This window comes from Sciurus carolinensis, chromosome 2 (genome assembly GCF_902686445.1).
Source record: "Sciurus carolinensis chromosome 2, mSciCar1.2, whole genome shotgun sequence".
Lineage (NCBI taxonomy): Eukaryota > Metazoa > Chordata > Mammalia > Rodentia > Sciuridae > Sciurus > Sciurus carolinensis.
In genome coordinates, this window is record NC_062214.1 from 45,089,535 (window position 1) to 45,106,467 (window position 16,933).

The window sequence follows — 16,933 nt, forward strand, 5'->3', positions numbered from 1 at the left end:
TTCCTTTTAATTATTTCTTAGAGTTTCCATCTCTGCTTACATTAGCCACCTCTTCTTGTGTGTTGTTCACTTTTTTCATTTGTGCTCTTAGCATATTAATCATAATTATTTTAAGTCTGATAATTCTAAAATCGCTGCCAAGTCTGAATCTGACTTTCATGCTTATTCTCTCTTCAAATTATTTATTGTCTTTTGAATGCCTTACAGTTTTTAGTGAAAGCTAGATATGATGACATGAAATAAGAGGACCTGAAGTAAACTGGGCTTAAGTAGATTTTATGTTTCTCTGGCTATTCTTACTGTTTTCCATAGCTGTAGATGTAGGTGTCAGAAGCTAAAATTGTTTTGAATGTCCTTGCTTCTGGGTTTTCCCTACAGATTTCTTCTTAATAAGATCTAGGCTGTGTATTTCTTTCTGATGTGCATTATGCAAAAGTTCTATTGATGCAGGGGTAAGATGTGGAAGAATAGGTCTATTCTATAATCTAGAATTAGGTCTCAGTCTTTTGGTGAGTCTGTGTCCTTTGGCTATGACCTTGACAAGTGCTTCTCGGTTTTTTTGGTTTTTGTCCCCCCCCCTACCTCTCTCACTTAGGTGAGACAGGAAGTCTAGTGTGAGCTAGAGTTGAGTATTTCCTTTCATATAGGTCAGACAGGCTCTGTTAAAAGTTTCTCTTGAGGGCAGGCTTTGTTAAGAAGAAGAAAAAAATGCTTTGGAAAACAGCTATTCTTCTCCCTTTCTTCTGTCATGAGGGATTTTTTCCCCCCTATCTAGCCTTTATTGTGAGAATCTGGTAGAGTTACTAGAGGGAGTATCCCTCACTTCCTTGACTTGTTCATACCAAAGCCTCTAGTGATTGGTCAATTATAGTTGAACTTTTCCTACCCTGCTATTGATTCCCCAGGGGTTTCTGCTCCTGGACTTCTGTTCTAGAAAGTTGTGATTCTCAGTGTCTATTTGTCTGTCTCTCCAATTTGGAGTCAAGGGTTTTCCCTAAACTTTAATTCTTGGATGAAGCCAAGAAGAGTTGTTGATTTTCACTTTGTTGTTTTCTTGTTTCAGGGATGGGACTGATGCCTGTCAAGGTACCTTCAGATAGGATTGGAAACTGGAAAGTCCCTATCTGATCTAAAGAAGTCTCCTTCCTGCCCATCCTTTTGCTTTATTTTCTTTGTGAACCTATTCCTATTGAGCAGTTTCTGGTTCAACTACCAATTTAAGGGCTATCTCCCTTATTAAAGTTTAAATTCTGTGGGTGTAGGTCCTCCAGTCCTTGACACAGGGTCTGGCATGAAGCAGCCAAATAGCTCTAGCTTTCCTGCTTGACTTCCAAGAGTATGACTACTGGACATTAACCAAATCTGTTGTCTCCTCTCATATTTATAGGGTAAGATCTGTTGTGACTATGTCTTTTGCTTCATGGAGATGACTTAAAGGCAGAAGTGAAAGGGTGATGGGGGTAACCCTAGGGTGCTCAGTGGGCTTCTGCTGCCATGGCTCTTCTGTTTGGTGAGTGTGAGGAAAGGGTTCTACATAAAACACAAAGATTTTTAAAAACTACAAAGACTGGTAAAGGTCAGTTTGATATCACTGCCTATAGCCAGAGGAAGCGGTCAGACCAGAAGAAACTCAAATGGGAGCACAGAAGGATGAGACTTTTAATTCTACTAGTAAAGACTAACAATGAGTTCTCCTATCTTATAACAGATCTGGGGGGAAAGTGACTATCTTAATTCCAAAGAGGAAAGTCAAGGAGCCATATGTGGTCTAAGATCACCTGGTGCTGTCAAATCCAGGTAACAATGACAAACATCAAATAAACAAATAATATAAGAAAGAATCCTTCCACCTTCTATCTTTAGTAACATTAGACCTTACAAAGTTTATTTAAACTATCTTCTTAAACAACTAAGTGCTCTTTTTGCTATGGCTTACAATAAAAGAAGTCCAGTAATTGGTGAAGTGGAGCTGTGATCAAGGTGTTCATGAAGAAAATAAAACAGCAAAAATCTTAACATCAAATCAGTAAATTTCAAGAACATCTTTGAGGAAAAATTCTCTAATTCCAGGGCAGTAGGTCTGGCTTCCTTTTCACAGTGAAATTTTATGTGCTCCTAACACCCTAGTTGAACAGCCTGCTGCTTGTGCACCTGTGTGCAGGAACTCAGAGACTTACATGAGAAGAGGTCTGGAGAACTTGCCCTCTGTCTCTTGAACCAAAATGGCCCTTCCTGCTGAGGCAGCTCAAAGGTAGAGAATGAGAGTTGCCTTGCTTCCTGACACAAAGCCAGGGCTGCCATTTGCCATTTGGTATATGTTTACATGGGCTGACTCTGGTTGGCTAAAAGAGAGATGATAAATCAAATGAGAGGAAGATGTGTATGCCAAAATTCAAGTAAGAAACAGGAAAATGATATCGACTTTTGAGGAAAATTAATTGAGGAGGAATTCTCAAAAGCCAAATTATTACGAAAGATAAAATAGGAGCTAGGAGCTTATTACTAACAAGCAATAGGTTTTCTTCTATCTATATTGAGGCTTATCATATAAATAAGTGTCCTTTATTATTCTTTGGCAACTGCTTGTGGGTGACTCAGTCATTTACAAACTGGACAAAGGGATAATATAAATCCTTTGCAACCAGGGAATTCCTCTAATTAGAAGTGGCGATAAATTAGAGAAATTTGATTTTAATATAACATCTGCAAATGACAGATGCATTTTTGCATAGTTTCCAGTGCCATTCCTTTACTAAAAATAATGCTAGTAACAATAATAACAAATCATGAAAACAGAACATACTATAGAAATCCATTTTAGTTGTTCAGTAAATTCTAGTTGTCTGATATTTTCAATGATCTTTTCTAAATACATGTTTCTTTGTATATTCAAAAGCTAATTGACTTCCCTGAGAATTTCCCAGAGTATTTTAAAGCACGTTTTTTAATTTCAAAAAGGTTATTTGGTTGGGGTTGGGGTTGGAGTAGATATTTAAGAAAGCAACACACTTGAAATTTATAAAAAAAAAAGAAACTTATATAAGCATGTTGCGAAGTCACATACTCTCTGTATGTAATGAGGTCACACTAGTAATCTTAAAATAGTTCCTTTCAAACACAAGTATCAATACTGGGCTCCTCTTGACCTCATACACGCAAGTACTCTTGAGACTTTTGGCACATCAGTCTTTTGCCAGCATCTCTGGGTGTGTGCCCCAGACAAAGGTCTTGGACTGTGTCATTCTAAAGAGGGATATATGCCCAGGGGCATTTGTGTATCTGCACTTGTGCATGTGCATGCACATGTGTGCACACACACACACAAATAATGCCAAAGCTGCAAGAGGATTAAATATCACTTGGATAGAGCCCTATTAACAGTCAGAGCAGCTTAAGAAAAGTTATGAGCATCTAGGACAAGAGAACTCAGTAGCAGCTTTTTAATTCCTGAAGGGACTGTAGAGAGGCCTTCATCCCCAGCCTGAATTTTACAACTGACAAAACAAAGGTCCAAAGAAATTCAGAGACCTGCCCAAGATTCCCACCCCCTAGTGGCAGCCTTGGAATTGGATTGTTGGGGTCTAATCTCCTAACTTATTATACTTTCCTTCTTATATTCTCAGAAACAATTGAATCATCATCATTTTTCTCCCGTGTCCATATCTACCAAGCTGAGTAAGTGGAGTGTGGAGGAGGACATCAGTGCATTCTTCATTTATAAAAGGGACACTCTGGTTGAGGTGATGAGGAGGCCTCTTCACCAAAATTTCCTTTTGTCTTAACTGTTCCTGGCCAAGGCTACTTCAGAATTATCTTTCCTTTGATCAAATGGTTACCAGTAAGTCACTAATGTGCACAGAGATAAACATAACCCAAATACCAGAACTCTTACAAATTCATAAAGGCAAACACTTTAAACACCAGTATCACCTTCTAGACATTGAAAGATAGGGAAAGTAACACGGGGCTTTATGAATCACTTTCCTAAAGAATGAATGGGACATTTTCACAAATCCCTTAAGTCACTTACTTTCTGCCAAACATGCCAGTCTTCCCTGGATAGCTGACTTGGTAATAAAAGTAAGAAAAAAGAAAAGAAAAAAAAAAAAAAAAAAAAAAAAACTAAGTCTGACAATAATGCATTTTGACCAAAGAACTACTGTGTCAATATTTCTAGAGAGAGATTTATTTTGAAGTGATTTAACAATGAAATGATGCTGCAAAGCATACTGCTTTTTGTTAAATTTATTGAAAAAAAGAGTTCAATACAATGCTCAAAAAGTAAGAAAGCCCCTTCAGCCATGATAGGTTTATGTACAAGCACACCCACACTTCAACTGAACATTTCACAAATGCTGTATATTATCAAGAAGAGGCGGATTCTGCCAGGCACATAATTTGTATATTTAAGGGAGGTGTATGGAATGAAAAAGCAAAATATGTTAAATTTCAAAGGACTTGGAAGCAATGCTGCCTGTGAGCTTGTATTACAAATAGCCCTACATTATTACATACGCTATTAATGAGGCCAAGTGAATGAAAGTACAATTTGAATATGCATGACTCTATCCAATGAGCAGGACTTTTGTGTACTGATGAGGTTCCCCCCCTCCTAAAAAAGGATTAAAATCATTCTGAGAGAAGTATGGTTGACCAGAGATCAGTAAAATAAATACATTTAGACCACAGGATCATACTATCTTCAGATGAAATACACAGGTACTAAGAGAATGCATTTGACTCCACCTATGATTTCTGAAACTTATGTATATGCTGCCTTCCTAAAAGGAATATTCCTCAACTTCAAACAGCTGCATCATTACAATCTCTAGACAAAAGTAATGATTTTGGTGGAGACATATAAAAGTAGGCAAGGTTAAATAAACCTTTTGAGTACAAAGCCTTCACTTCTATAGTACGGAGCACTAGTTAAAAGACTGGGGAATGGGTAAATTATTGCGCCAAATGGCTGAGAATTAATCTCTGCTGACTAGCTGTAATCTAACGAGGCGGCTGTGTCCCAGGGAGCCCGCAGCATGTCCCTGGCGGTATGTGCAGTGTGTCGAGTCTGCGTGGCACCCTTTGTCCTCACTCACAGGCGGCCTTTCCCCTCATTGTCCATAATATCCTCATGCATCTGGGACGCGTGGAATGCATTCATACTAACAGACTTACCATTGTTTTCTCTCAGAAGCTTTGTTGAGCAAAGACTGCATCACGGTTACTGATAATTATATTGCTTAATTAATCAAGACAAAAAAAATTTGCAAATCATTGCCTGGTTGCCAAGCAGGGAGATAAAAAATGACAACAATACAAGCTGAAGCAATATAACAAAAGTAACAGCTATCTGATCAGAAATTCTTATATAATGAAGCTATTAATGCTAAATCGGTTAATGTTAACATTGCTCCAGGTGTCTCTACTTAGATGCAAACAAAAAGGCTAACATTATGGATATAAAAGGCCAAATGTTGCCATGGATTCTGTAACCTGATAGAGAGGACAGCCTTTTCATTTGATTAGGGAATGCAATTTAAATACCAGGGACTGAAGCCAAACAAACAGACTTTCCCTCCGAAAGCCTCTTGCATTCACCCTGGGGTCAGTGGTTGGTGAACAAAAGGTCAGCCACACTTGCCCTGGAAATGTCTGGATTAATTTTATTACATTGTAATGGTTTGTACTTTAAATGTAGGGATAACACTAAATTTCCAGTTGCCCATTATTCTCTTCTTCCCTTTAGGCTTTTTGAATTAAAATACTAAGAAAGCAATTTGCTCAATTCATCCTTGTCAGAATTTATGACCAAATTTATAAAAAGTACACACTTTTTGTACGAAACTTTAAAAGGTATGATAAAGATTGCTTTTATGTATTTCATACTACTTTTTAAAAAATCACTTTGACACTATTAAGAAAATTGAAGTGTCTCACGTTATTTACTTCAAAAATAAAGACATTTTTAGGACATTAAATGAAGTTTCTAGAAGGCAAATTGAAAAATGAACTAATAAAGTCCAAACTAAATATTAAAGAAACATATTTTCTAGTTTGGAAAGCTACAAAATACTAAATTTATTGGTTCTCTAATATTAAAATTTTCAGTTTAATATTAAAATTTTCAGTTTAATTAATGAAGTGCTCTTTGTGAACAAATAAAAGTGTTAGTACCAAGTAATTTTCTTATAGTATGAACTGAAAACTTAACCATAAACAAACTTCATGTCTCTCAAAGATAATACAAATATTCAATGTAAAATTTTAGCATTTTTATTCCATGAATAAAAAAGAGCTCTCCTTATAACAGGTTTTGCATCAGCCTGAGTAGGACTTTGCTGGTTTCAGGAATTGACCCACACTTATAAAGTTTGAGAATTAATCTGTGTTAAACTTGGAATTCATTATTGATTTTATTCCTGTGAGAGTAACAAAAAGTACCAATAGCAATGATAATGATAATAACAACTAGGACAACAGCTATCAAAGTGGCCTTTTCTCTGGGCCAGGTACTGTTTGAAGCACTTTTTCCTTTTTAGTTTATTTAACCCTTATAAATGTTAACAGTTTAGATATGATATCAATTTGAACAATAAATCTCAGTGATTTATTATTCTGAATATTAAAAAGAGAGAGCTTTTAGAATGTTAAGTTTGATTTCCTTCAGGAGGACAATTTAGAATGAAAATAAAGATTATATTTAACATCAAACTGAAAAACACAGGTCTTTTTTTTAAGGTGTGGGTTTAATATGCTTCATGTTTAATTCAAAAACTTAAAATACCTTCTTAATAATTTCAAAATCAAAATAAGTCACTGTATCTAGCTGTTAAAATACCACTAAAGGCATGATAAGGATGGAAACTGCAGCCAGTTTAGTACCTGGGACATAGACCATTGGATTGTTCCAGCCATTCTGGCGATCAACAGCAATTGACGTTTCTGAATTGATTCTGTGATAAGGTGCTTCGATTGTCAATACACATCATGTGGGCTGTGCTGTAGAGGCCCAGTATCTTTGTGGGCCTCTACTATCCTTCAGGATTGACCTCCCTTAGCACCAGCAAAGGGTTTGCCAAAGTTGGATTCTATTCCCATGATTATCTCTAAAATGCTAGTTGTGATAACGGGGTTCCTTCACAGTCAATCAATGTGCCCAAAATTTAAAATTACAATCTTTCAAATTTCAAAATTTTCAAGACAAAATATTTTTTGAAAAATCATAAATTTATTTGATGTAATTTTCAGAGGCCAAGTAATACAACACGGAATCTTATAATGGAAGATACTTTACAAATCCCAATTCATATTAAACTCTTATATAGCACATATAATTTGGAGATAGGTAAGCTATCTACCAGTTGGGAAAAAGTTCCCTCTAACATTATCACATGCTTTGAGGACAGTGAATCATATGTTAAATGGTCTGGGCAAGATGTGAAGAAAACATACCTCGGGTTTCTTTGTTATGGCGATAAAGAACATGTGATTCTTCATTGGGTAAATAATGATTGAAACATCTCCGAAGGCGGTAGGGATAATACCCCTACGGTAGTCCCTGGAGTGTTCAGACCAGACAATGTGGACCTCGTCATTCCCCAAGTGACGGAGCTGCAACAGCAAATTGGCTCTTTATTAATCAAGGTGATAACAGCAGTTTATGAGGGGTCATGGCTTGCAAATTGAATTATAAAACACAGAGGCAAAAATCTTTTACTACCAAAAAGGCTACAACACTGATGTCTTCTATGAGAATTTTAAAAAGCACAATTTCATGAAAATACCATTTATCTTCTATGAAACACATGTGGTACTAAGAATCACATCTAAGCACTGAGGATGTGTTGTGGGGAGGACGGGCCCAAGACATTTTCAAGAATTTTTTAAATGGAATTGTACTTTTATATCAAAGCCATATGCTTTATATTGCTGAGCATGTTTCAAAAACAATTAATGACATGAGTTTTTTAATCCATATTATTTTAGCCTCTTAATGGTTACTAAGAAAATAAGAATATAAATATAAGAGAATATCAGCCATTATAACACAGTTGTTTAAAAATATATAAGAAACTAGTCTTGTGACAATACTTTAAGAAAAGGCACATATAAAATTATCTTTGTTTAGGAAACTAATAAATGTTAATTAAATTTGATAGGAATACTAGAACCTAGCATTGAAAGAGCTCCTTACCATATAGACAGTGTGTTTAATCTTCCCACTAACTCTCTGAGGTATACCACACCATCTTTATCTTCTCTTACTAGGAGGAACCAGGTGCTCAGGAAGGTGAAAGCTGTACCTACAACAGCATGTGTAGAGTGGGCCTGGGGACCTTGGTTGGGGCTTCTGGTTCAGTGTCATTTGTTCTATTCCCTGGATACCTAAGTCTACACCAAAAGCTACTTTGTTGTCATAGCTCAAGCAGTTTAGCCCACTTATTTTATCATCTTATACATAAAGAACCTGTAAAGTCCCAAATCATAGACTCCTAGGTCACTCTGAGGAGGTCTTAGCATGCAGGTCTCCAGGGAAGGACCCTTTGAGTTCTTCTAGGGCCCAGCTCTGTCAAATGCCAGATCACCCTCGATAAATTTCCTAATTTCCTTGATAAATCTCCTGTGCTAAGCTGGAGAACACTGCATATGACATCAATTGAGAAGCCTGAAAGCATGACTGAAAAAAAACTAGGTTATAAGATTAAAGTGTTAAACCAAACTGAATTCTGAAACTGAAGGTTGACTGGTGAAAGTCCTCCGATACCCACTGTGATGGTGAGGTTTCTGTTTCTGAATTGGAGCAGAAGGATGTTAGCTATCAACATGAACAAGCATTTTTAATTTTTTTTTTTTTTTTTTTTTTTTTTTTGCTTTTTTATCTAACAGATGAACATTAAAAGTGACCAAATAGAGATATTGGGTTAAAGTTGATGTTTTAGTCTTGTCTCAGATTAAAAAAAAAAAAGGATACTCTGGAATACTATGCATTTAAAACATGTTAGCATAAATACTATTTTCTCTATAGACTATTTGGTCACAAAGAGAAAATCCAAGGTGACCCCAACATGGCCTCTTTTCTATTCATAAGTTTACAAAGGGAAGTTGTGTGCTGCAATGTCTGCCTTTCTTCACTCTCTCATACTTCTTGGAATGACTGTACAAAGTCAATTACTTAAAGGGACTTGCACCTGTTCCTTTGTACCTACATTGAGAATGCATGATTTAACTGTGTCTGAGGACGGGTTCTAGGACAAGTGCAACTGCAGGGGTTGAACACAAGTCACAATGATCCGGAACAATTTAATGTAGTTGATGACTTCTGAAATTCAAAATTACCCAGTACATCTTTTTCTTCTTTTCCCCACTCTCCCAAATATGTTCCCCCCCTCACAAATATAATGGCTAAAAGAAGACAAAAGGTGTAGTCAATATATTACACAAATAGTTAAAAAAACCAAAAAAACAAAAAAGACAACACTGCATTCTCATAATAGCCCTGGTAGCCCTGAACCTCTCCATTTCCATCATTATTTCATTTTATTGTTTTACAGAGTATTTGCTAGGTAAGTGCTGATCCCTTGAGCTACACTCAAGCTCTATTCCTGTCTTAGATACTGTAGCCTTCCTTTCTTTCTCCTTCTTAATAAAATATGTGAGGACCTTAGACCAAACTCCTGCAATTAACTCCTTTTGGAGTAAAAACACAGTAGCCAACACTGTCAATGACACAAGATAGGCAGGTTTTCACATTTCAAAGAAAATGTGCATAGTATCTAACTGAAACTCTGGCAGGAATATGGAGTAATAGAAGGTAATCTTGAGAAATGGGGCTGTTCTGGAGCTCAGACTTGTAGCCCTCATCCTGAAAAGACAGTGACCTTGGGGTTCTGGACCCACTGGTATAATGCTGGCACAAACATCCTAATGGGAACAGCTCACCTAACAAAAAATCGGGCTGCTACTCTGGATGCCAGCACCTAACACCTGTGTAGCTCTTTGATCCTCTGTAACTGAAGTGACAACAGTGATTGCTGAAATTTTGCTGTTACACTCTCCTTTATAAATTGGGTTACTCAATCACATAACCCAAGTAAGCCTCTCCTAATTTTATTTGCAACTGTATTCTAGTGCCATAACACAGGGGATTAGTATCACACTAATAGACCTTTCCTCCTAGTGTGGTGATTCTATAATTTAAGAGGAGCTATTTTTGTGTGAAAATAATACTATATTTATCATTTCAGTGCTGCTTTCAATGCACCTCAGACTTCTGGAAGCATTACAATTTAATTAGCTAAATCACAAAACTAAAAGCTAACTAAGGCCATGGGACCAACTGGCTGATAATTCTAGAGCATAAAGCAAAATTACACCCTCTTCTGTCTATGACAAGAACACAAGTAGATAAAATAAACAAAACTGATCTGGACAAAGTGTTCACCAAGTCAGAATGTAACGAATACCTTGGAAACCTAAAAGGGTTGCTCTATTTAAAGGAGATTTCAATATAGAGATGTCACTTTGTGAGTTTTGGAGAATTTCGATTAGGGGCCCTCTGATTAGAAATCCAACCTGTGATTAGGCTCAGGGCACACAAATTAAGTTGATCTGATGTGTGTGTGATTCAGGAGGAAATGAGTCTCCTACTGGAATGGAGCTATACTCACACTGGCCCCTGCTTCCACTGCACAATAGGCTCCAGAAGGCCCTCATACTCATTGGGCTCAGAACAAATACCCACTTCTCGAGTCTCAAGAAATCAAGCCCATGTGCTGCCACTTCTTGTCTTGACAGAGTTCTAAAGTTCCTCCGCCTGAGCCATTGTGCCTGCTGCTGCCAGGCTGCACGCCACTGGTGACACTGGTCATGGTCCACACCTAACAGGCTGACCTCCTTTCCCTACTAATTGCATTACATCGCCAGCTGGCTCCAGAAGGAGTCGTCTGTTTGATTGAAGAATTCCTGCTCCTTAGTGGGCCCGGCTGCTACTTTTACTAAGTAACAGTCAGGCCTGACATCCCCATTGTTCAGCTGACAGTGTGCCCATCCTAAAATCTAAGTTTTATTTGTAAATTAACCAAGAAACTTCCTGCCAGAACAGCACTGCCTGGAGACTGATAATGTGGGCCTTTCATCCCTTTTCACTCGTACTGTATCACTGCCAATTTGTTTTTTATGCGGCTGGCCAGCCTGAGGCTATAAAAGCCTTGTAAGACATAAGTGCAATTATAGTCCTGGAGTCAAATGAATTGGACAAATCCAATAGCACAGCTCTGTCCCCACTCTGCAAACCCCTACAGCAGTTAGATTAGCTGTGAAAAATCTAATCTAGCTAGAGCTAACAAATTTCTGCAGTGAAGGATCAAGAGTTCAGTATGGGGTTGCAACCGGATTGCAGAATTGAAAAAGTCCCCCCATGACAGGGGCAGAAGAGAGCATGAATCACTTTAGAATTTTGCAGCTCATTCTTAAGCTGTTAGGGACAATTTAGTTGGAATAAGACAAGGAACTGTGGGCCACTGTTACTGTGATTTTTAGTCTAGCTGTGAGACATCCTGATATAGAGAGTTTATTGCTAATGATGCTAAACCTCAGAGCTGCAAAAGGTATCAGCTGAATTTTGATTATTACAGTGGGGAATCTTTCAACCAGGCCAAGTCTTGGAACATTATTTATAGCATGACATTTTTGTCAAGAAAACAGTATGTCTTTTCCCATAAAAACAAAACAAAATAAAAAAATTCCTCTTTACCTGAAGAAATACCTTTAAAATATTTTGTTATCTATCTTTTAACAAAATAGTTTTCTGCCATAAGAAAATCAATAGAATATAGTGACACACTTGCAGAGTATCAACAATTTACAAGGTAGCTCAACTTAAAAACAAACATGATCATGTCTTCAGGTCTCAGTAAGCTGCACTGGACTCTGAGATACTAGAGAGCTCCCAGAGGATAGAGTCCCTTCCACTAAGAACTCGGCAACCAGGGGCAGCCATCAGAACCTAAGACTTAGAGGCAGCTCCTCCAACACCTGTGGGAAACAGCACGTGGCCCTCTTGCTGTGGGGCTCTTATTTTCTAGAAGCCACTGTACCATGTGGAACTGCAGGGGTGAAAGACTGCTAAGTTTCTGAATGCAAATCAGGCTTAATACATCTGAGATACTTGATCACTGAAAGTTTTCTGTGACTGAACCATGACCTGAGTTTTGATACCTCACATGCACTGCTACCTTCCATGTACATAGTCTAGATGCCTTTTGCTACAGTGGTAAAAAAACAAAACCACAGAGAAAAGAAATATAAAAGGTACAGTGGGACCCATCAGCTATTTCTCATATGGCTAATGGGGCAGGGAAAAACAATCAATTAAACAAAAGGGCAAAGCCAAGGGCTAATGGTCAGGGAGATCTTACCAGGCACCATGCTGAACAATTTTACAGAGCATCCTCTTATTTACTTCACTCAACTACCCTGGGACACAGACTCTGCTTTTAATCTTATTTAATAGAAGAGAAACAGGCACAGGATGGTCAAATAACTGAACACACACTTGAGCTCAGGTCCACCTGTCTCCAGGGTCTGGTTCTAACCCCATCCCTTAGACTCCCCAGTTTGTCAGTCTTAGCACCTAAGGTGCTATGCTCAGTTCCTCGAATCTGTGTTGTAGGAGGAGAATGGGTGTGAGGTTGTTATTCTAGTCTCTGCCACTCCTAGGCAAACAGGTGAGTACAAATCACAGTTGCTCTGGGATGTTTCTCTTATTTGGAGACTTACAGAAGTGGCTTCCTCACCAGACTAGAGTATTTTTTTCTATTAAGTTGCTCCTCACTCCTAACACTGGGTCAGCCTACAGGTTGGAAGGTAAAAGACCATGCTCTCCTGGGGGAGTTCCTAGGAGCACCAAGTTTCCTTTGAATTACAGGGAAAATTGCCCATAGGGCCAAAGCTCAAGGAGAACAAAAGGTACTCAGCAGCAAATATGGATGGCTGGGCAGCAGCACATCTGCATTCCTCATTTCGGCAGATGGTACCAACTTGCCCCCAGCAAGCCTGTGGTGGTGGGGGTCTTCTTTCCAAGAGCACCATTAATACTTTTGCCACAAAAGCCAGTACACATTGCAATCTTATGATACAGTTTATGAGGTAAAATATATTCTTTTCTGTCAGATGATATTAATGTGAGAGAAGATGCCCAAAAAGCAACATTTAAGACCCTTCCTTTAAATGTGGGGTCTTAAGTTTGTGCCCAGTTGGTATTTTATATTCAGCACAAGTGCAGCCTGAGGAAGAGTAGCACTGAAGTTGAGTCCAAAGGAAAGCAATCTCAGCGCTTCAGGCCTTGGTCTTTGTGAAGTCCTAGGAGAGCCTCCTCTACAGACCAGGGCAGCTAAGGAGGTCCCCAGGGAGGACCCTTACCTTTTTGGTAAGTGAATCATCTGAGTCTGATGGCATCCGAGTGGAAACATGGAAAATCACTTCCACAGTCGAGGTAGCATAATAAGGGGCAGTCTGCCCAGTGCTGCCATTGCGCTGAAGGCCACCCATGAAGCCACAGTGGGTGGAAAGATCCACCTGATGAAGATCACACAGAGTGAAAAGAGGGTCAAAAATGAGCTGTTCTTATTCATTAAGAAGGAATGTTAATTTTTAAAAACTAAATTATTTTCACTTCATATCTTTCTGATTACAAACATAATATAAAACAAAATTAGACAAGGTTAAAATATTAAAGAATACAGAGAACATTAAAATTAAAATTGCTCCATACTCCTACCACCTGAAGAAAATTACTATCAAAGTCTGATATATATTTCTCTAACTTTTCCATATAGGCACTCATATATGCACAGGGAATTCCCTCTTATCTTTGGGAGATATGTCCCAAGATCCTTAGTGGATACCGGAAACTACAAACAGTACCAAACCCTACATACACTATTTTACTCTATATGTACATACCTTTGATAAAGTTTCATTTATAAATTAGGCACAGTAGAGATTAATGATAACTAACAAGGCAGAATAACCAAAACAATATAGTATAATAAAAGGTATGTTATTTGGGTGCCTCTTTCTTTCTCTTTTCTAATATATCTTATTATACTTTCACCTTTTCACTTAAAGAAGCACTTTATGGCTTCTCTCTGGGATACTGGAATGGCCAGCACTAAGAGTCTTGCACGGTGGGGCCAATACATATAACACAAACAGTTTCCCCACTGATGGATTTGTGGGGCATTTTGTTTTTTCAGAAGGAACACTCGAAAGAGTGTTTTTTTAAGATGTTGGATCAAGGTATAGATATTACACAATTTAGTAGCCATCACTAAACTGTTTCTCAAAGGGGTTGCCCTAATTTATACCACTGCCAAAAGTTTATGAGTCATAATTCATTTTAAAGTTATGGTGTGAATGCTCACTTTTGTACCTACATCTAATTTTTGAAACTTGTCACAAACTATTATTCTTTCAGTAAAGCAATTTTTCTAAACACACACACAAGAAAGAAATAGAAAAGTCTCTTCCGTGCCAAATAACAATCAACATACATTCTGGATTAATGTGTGTTTTTTAAAGTTTAGTTGAGAATGTATGATTTTAAAACTATATTAGTTAAATAACAAATATATTCTATGACAAATAGGAATCAACCTTAGCAGCAAGAAGAACAAAGATTTATTGGAAGTGCGATAGCTCTTAGACTAAAACCTACTTGGCTCTTTAGAAAATGTATGATCTTGATCTTGGTGTACTCTTGCCCTGTTCCAGTTCTAAAGTCCCTTGCTAACGCTGAACTCTTAGAGATAAGTTGTGTTTATGCACCCAGAATCTCTCCTTAGCACAGATAACTGGGAAACCAAAATAAAAGGATGAAAATTATTTCAGGTATTTTGATTTCCATTTTAACTACCTTAAACTCTTCAGATTCTGGGGAAATATTTTCCTTTAGACTTGTTTCTAGAGAAGGTGTATGTGTGTGTGTGTGTGTGTGTGTGTGTGTGTGTGTGTGTGTATGTGTGAAAATATCTTTTAGCTGGCTGCTGGGGTGCATGCCTGTAATCCCAGCACTTCAGGAGACTAATGCAGGAGGATCACAAGTTTGAGACCAGTCTCAGCAACTTGGTGATGCTCTAAGTAACTTAGCGAGACCCTGTCTCCAAATAAAAAAATTAAAAAGGGCTGGGGATGTAGCTCATTGATAAGTAAAGTACCCCTGAGTTCAAACCCCAATAGCTCTCCCCCAATTTTTTTTAGTAAAGAAGAAAAATAATCTTTAAAATTTTCAATATTAATAATTCTGGGGAAGTATGCTAAGGAAATAAGTTTAATGGGTAAGCCACCACAGCTACTGTATTTTATTTTATTTTATTTTTTGGGGGGGTACTGTATGTTTTTTTTTTATTGTAAACAAATGGGATACATGTTGTTTTTCTGTACATGGAGTAAAGGCATACCATTTGTGTAATCATAAATTTACATAGGGTAATGTTGTTTGATTCATTCTGTTATTTTTCCCTTCCTCCCCTCCCCACCACCCCTCTTTTCCCTCTATACAGTTCTTCCTTCCTCCATTTGTATTTTATTTTTGTTTCAACTTTTGACTTAATCCAACTCTTCATCTTTTCACTTATCAAGTCAATGATTTCTCTAAAATCTCTATTTCAAGGCCTAAACCATTATTTCTTTGCCCATATTTATTCTGTCTTACTATAAACCACCTATGACTGAGCGAGTCCATCTGACTATTCAGTTTTGGTGCAAAGCAAAAGAAAAAATACAGTGTTAAGGGGAAACAAAAGTTTGTGTACTGAAAAGCAACTAACAGAAGATGTCAAGTTCAATGTTTGCCAATTCCTGAATTCTATTCAGGCTATATTTGATTATAAAAACACATGCAAGAATGTATGTAATTAATGCTTAGCTTATATACATCCTTAAATATAGTTAATCAGTAAACACCTCTTGAATGAAAGTAGTTACCTCCCATCCAAGACCAGCCACAAAATCTTCATATGCTTGGCTTCCTCTTTCATTGGAAAGGATTGAACACTTGTCTTCTTGACCTTCGGCAATGTAAAATACTGCAATTTTGTGTGTCTCACGGCTGTTAAGTTTTTAAATCAAAAGCAGTTAGAATTCTTATGTATAAAGTTTTATTTTGCTGCCTAAATCAGCATGACTCCTGCTATTGAGCTCACATTTATTGAGAAATTCCTAGCGGTAAAGTCACTGAGATAGCTTGACACATGATCTCATGTACTCTTTGCAACTGCTCTGATAAGATGGGTATTATCTTATCACCTGCCTTGCAGAAGTGGTTGGAATTTAAATAAAAAGCATGCAGAGCAAGCAAGGGACTGGGAACTGTATCAAGGCAGTCTGGTTCTGAGACTACACAACATTTGGCAAATTCTCTTCATTTTTGGTAAAGAATATCATCTTTTAAAGCATTTCAAATAGATATCAATTGTGAGTAGATCTATGTGCATACCCACAGCATATCCACAAATAGTCACTTTCTACACTTTGGGGTAAGGTTATTGGTAGTTCCTTGACTGGCACTGTAAGAATATCAAGACTTTAGGAGAACCAGAAACTTCTTCCAAGTAGCACATACTTTGGTATTTTCTTTGTGAGACAGTGTACCAACCCTGTCTTCTGACTTCTAAGGTTACACGGTAAGGGGGAGAGCTGTCCAGGGAAACTTTTTTATTGGACAGATTAAATATTTTATCAGTTTGTTCCATGATGGATTTTGGGCAGTTTACTGCTAAAGCAAGTAAACATGATATGCTATTTGAAGAAAGGCATTCTGATTTTTCAACTATTGTACATGTAGCATAGTATTTAGTGCATAGTAGGAGCTCGGTTAAATCTCTGTTAAACTGACCAGAAAAATGATGGTATACTTGAATGCATTAATAACCAG

General features: G+C 37.5%; 1 protein-coding gene across 1 annotated transcript in view; it reads right to left on the bottom strand.

Annotated features, from left to right (window-relative positions):
* Positions 1-16,933, bottom strand: part of Ralgapa2 (Ral GTPase activating protein catalytic subunit alpha 2) — a 302,869-nt gene that overhangs the window by 93,155 nt on the left and 192,781 nt on the right. Inside the window, 3 exon segments of the mRNA XM_047542031.1 lie at positions 7,449-7,611; positions 13,420-13,575; positions 15,985-16,108. Coding sequence (XP_047397987.1) covers positions 7,449-7,611; positions 13,420-13,575; positions 15,985-16,108 — 443 coding nt within the window.